We start from the raw sequence: 3,311 nt of genomic DNA on the forward strand, positions 1-3,311 counted from the left end.
ACTTCCATATTTCTGAAGTGATACCTAATGGTTTGGAACTCCTGTTGGTCCTTCGCATCCCCTCCTGTTTCCAAGTTTCTCTGAGGAGGGGTTTTCTGCAGGCTCACACTGGATTTCCCTTACTGTGTGTCAGTCACAGTAATACATGTCTGTGTCCTCAGTTTGCAGAGTGTTGCATTTTAAGAAAACTTGTCTCTTTGAGGTGTCCCTGCAGATGGTGTCTCAGGATTTGAGAACTGAATTATATTTGCACAGATACAGAGATTCACAGGAAGATGTAAGTGGTGACTGTGACTGTGCCCATCATTTTGAGTTGATGGAGTAGTAGGATGTTCTCAATTCTGAGACCATGATGAAGAGGCAATATCAGCTCTACAACTCTCTGAGCTAGTGGGTTGGCAGCCCAGCTTGTGGCTTCTGAGTCTTTATTGGTAAATAGAACATTAGAGATTTAGTTACAGACTACATTTTGTGGAAGTGGCAGGTTTGGATCTGATTGACTCAGATGTGGGTTAGCTAGTAAGCATGGAGTCACAACTACCTTTGGAAACAGCAGCAGCTACAGGTGCAGTCACTGTGAAGGTGTTTAAAGAATTTTTTTTATTTTTATATACATGTAAGAAAAGAAGATGATAAAATTAAAGTGAACATGGCAAAAATTAACAGTTTCAAATATATTTTACATGACAAATCAAGAATCATTAAATCATCCGGGCAGTGGTGGCACATGCCTTTAATCAGAGCACTCGGGAGGCAGAGGCAGACAGATCTCTGTGAGTTCAAGGCCAGCCTGGTCTACAAGAACTAGTGCCCGGATAGGCTCCAAAGCTACAGAGAAACCCTGTCTCAAAAAGCCACCAAAAAAAAAAAAGAAACATATAAAACATGCAGAAACTTCCTTGTTGGGAAAAGTGAGGGGGTAGCAGTTAAAAAATTTATAACCACAAAATGTTATATCTTGTATGTTTAATAGAAACAGAATGTATTTTACCAATGAGAATCCAAACATTATATTTCAAATTTTTTGGATAAGTTTGACTCATGGAATAAGCAGTACTTTCTCTAAACTGTTTGAGAATCAGGAAAACGTAAGGACTGGTGCCTAACCTTGACCAAATTGCAGCTCAACATTTACAGCATGGTCTTCTCTGATAAAGCCTGCAAATAGAACCCAGTGTCCACATCCTACAATTCATTCTGGATACAAGTATTTCTGTGCATTTTGAAAAATCCTAGGGCTTCATATAAGAGTTTCCCAGATTGTGGGCAGTAAGTGGGGATTTCAGGATTTCCCATTGGTAATTGGCAACAAAGAGATTTAGAGATGTTATCTCCATTGCCCAGGATTTTGGGGCAGTTGGAGGTTGTCTCACAGGTGGGTAATAGCAACATGATTGATTTTAATATTTCATGTCTGTTAAATTTATTAATTAATAAATTTATCAGATACTTGCTTTGTGCTTATTATCAATATCATGGGATACAAAAAGACATTGTTCAAGAAAGATTCCTTATGCCTGAAGACAGAGGATGAATGTGAGAGCTTGGGGAAAAATAATACACTGGAATGGACGAGGAGAGTCTGCTTCAATTAGAAAACAATCAGTCAGTGTCTTTTCAAGTGAAACAAAGGCCAGTGGCCAGTGAGTAATGCCGCAAACTCATCAAATGAGCATAACAGCTGTAAGTAAAAATGCCCCATGTTCCCTAAAATAATCGTATGAGGCGATCATGAAAGGGCTTCAAGGGAACAATGAATAGTTTTCTTTTTCCTGTCTTACAGTATAATATTTTCATAGGTGTTTATTCACTTGAAAACTATGCAGGATGGTGATATTTGAAAGCACAAATTATTATATGGACACATTAATTCAATAAATTAATTTATGGGAATATAACCAATTTAACTTCTGTGACCACTTTTATTTATGGACAATTGCCATACTGAAAACAACTATGTGAAAATTATAGGGATTAATTAATTAATTGTGGGCGTCTTTGTGAGATTTGACACCTCATGTTTCACTTATAGAGAGTTCAGCAGTGAGAGACAGTATAACAGTAGTATATGGAAATAATCATTGACATGCAATAATCAATTTTAATTGAAAATGTCATTTTCTTCTCATCCTCACATAGAAGTGAGAATGTTGGGCATGTGTTCTTCTATGTAAAATTCTTCTGGTTCATCCAAGTTCCTTTACAGTAATGTAACAGAACCATGTTCCCTTTTACAAGGCACAGGGCCCATTTTTCTCCATCCTCATAGCATTATGATTTCTTTCTTTCCTTTAGTAAATGGGTCATCAATTATTGTTTACAGGCAACTTATACTTTGGTTTTAATTTTTATTTTTATGTTGATCAAAGATGCTTTTTTATGCAACATACTCTGCCCCCATGCATTGGCCATGATAAAAGAAACAAAAGAGAGAATGGTGTACAGGAAAATGTCTGTATGTGAGGGCATTAGAGCTATGTGCTATCCTTAGACTTGAATTTCAGACAAGTGATAGAAATGAGTTATATTTGAGCAAAAATAAATGAGACTTATCTTTTGGATGAGACAAAGGGTTAGGAGTTAAAAAGTTCCTAACATTTTATAAGGAGTAGTGGTATTTCAAAAGCAGTATTCAATAATGCATATGGGAAATACTTTTTGAAATTTTCTGTATGTATCAAAGCTTCATATAAGCTATGGAGCACTCACATTAACTCTCAACAGTGGATGAGAAAATGAAATATTTTGTTTTTAAATATGTGTGTATGTTTCTGTGTGAGTAATGTAGTGTGTATTGTGACAAATGGAGACCATGTGTTCTCCACTTACAGGTAGGTATGACTGAAAAATGTGGGTGCCAGAAATTGAAACTGTTTCCCTGTAAGAACAATATGATCCTTGAACCTCTGAGCTGCTCCCCAAGTGCACAGATGAGCAGTGGCAATTTTCCCTGGTATATTTGCTGCAGCTCAGCCTTCAAAGGTTGAAATATCAAACCAATCTGCATGAACATAGAGGGCCTTGTATCAGTAATAGCCAGGCATCAAGAGGATAAGATGACCACTTACCCTGTGCAACTTAAGAAGCTCATCATAGGAAAAGTAAAATTAGGGAAGTCTGATCATGGTTTGGACAGTGTAGAGTGAGAAGATTAATCAGTTAGTTGGTTCAAGTCTCTTGTCAACCCTAAGGTGGCTCCCTTAACTAAGAATTGTGCTTCTGTGCTCCCCTATCCAACCTTCCTTTATCCCAATCATCTTGTTTCCCCAAGTTCCCCCCATCCTCCCCTTCTCACATTTCTCTCCCCATCT

The 3,311-nt window shown here is 37.4% G+C and overlaps 1 gene segment (V, D, J or C); it reads right to left on the minus strand.

The window, feature by feature from the left end:
* Positions 1-265: 265 nt before the first annotated feature.
* LOC101995240 overlaps positions 266-3,311 on the minus strand; it is a 5,194-nt gene continuing 2,148 nt past the window's right edge. Inside the window, 1 exon segment of the V gene segment in view lies at positions 266-423. Coding sequence covers positions 266-423 — 158 coding nt within the window.

The sequence above is a fragment of the Microtus ochrogaster genome, unplaced genomic scaffold, assembly GCF_000317375.1.
Source record: "Microtus ochrogaster isolate Prairie Vole_2 unplaced genomic scaffold, MicOch1.0 UNK101, whole genome shotgun sequence".
NCBI lineage: Eukaryota > Metazoa > Chordata > Mammalia > Rodentia > Cricetidae > Microtus > Microtus ochrogaster.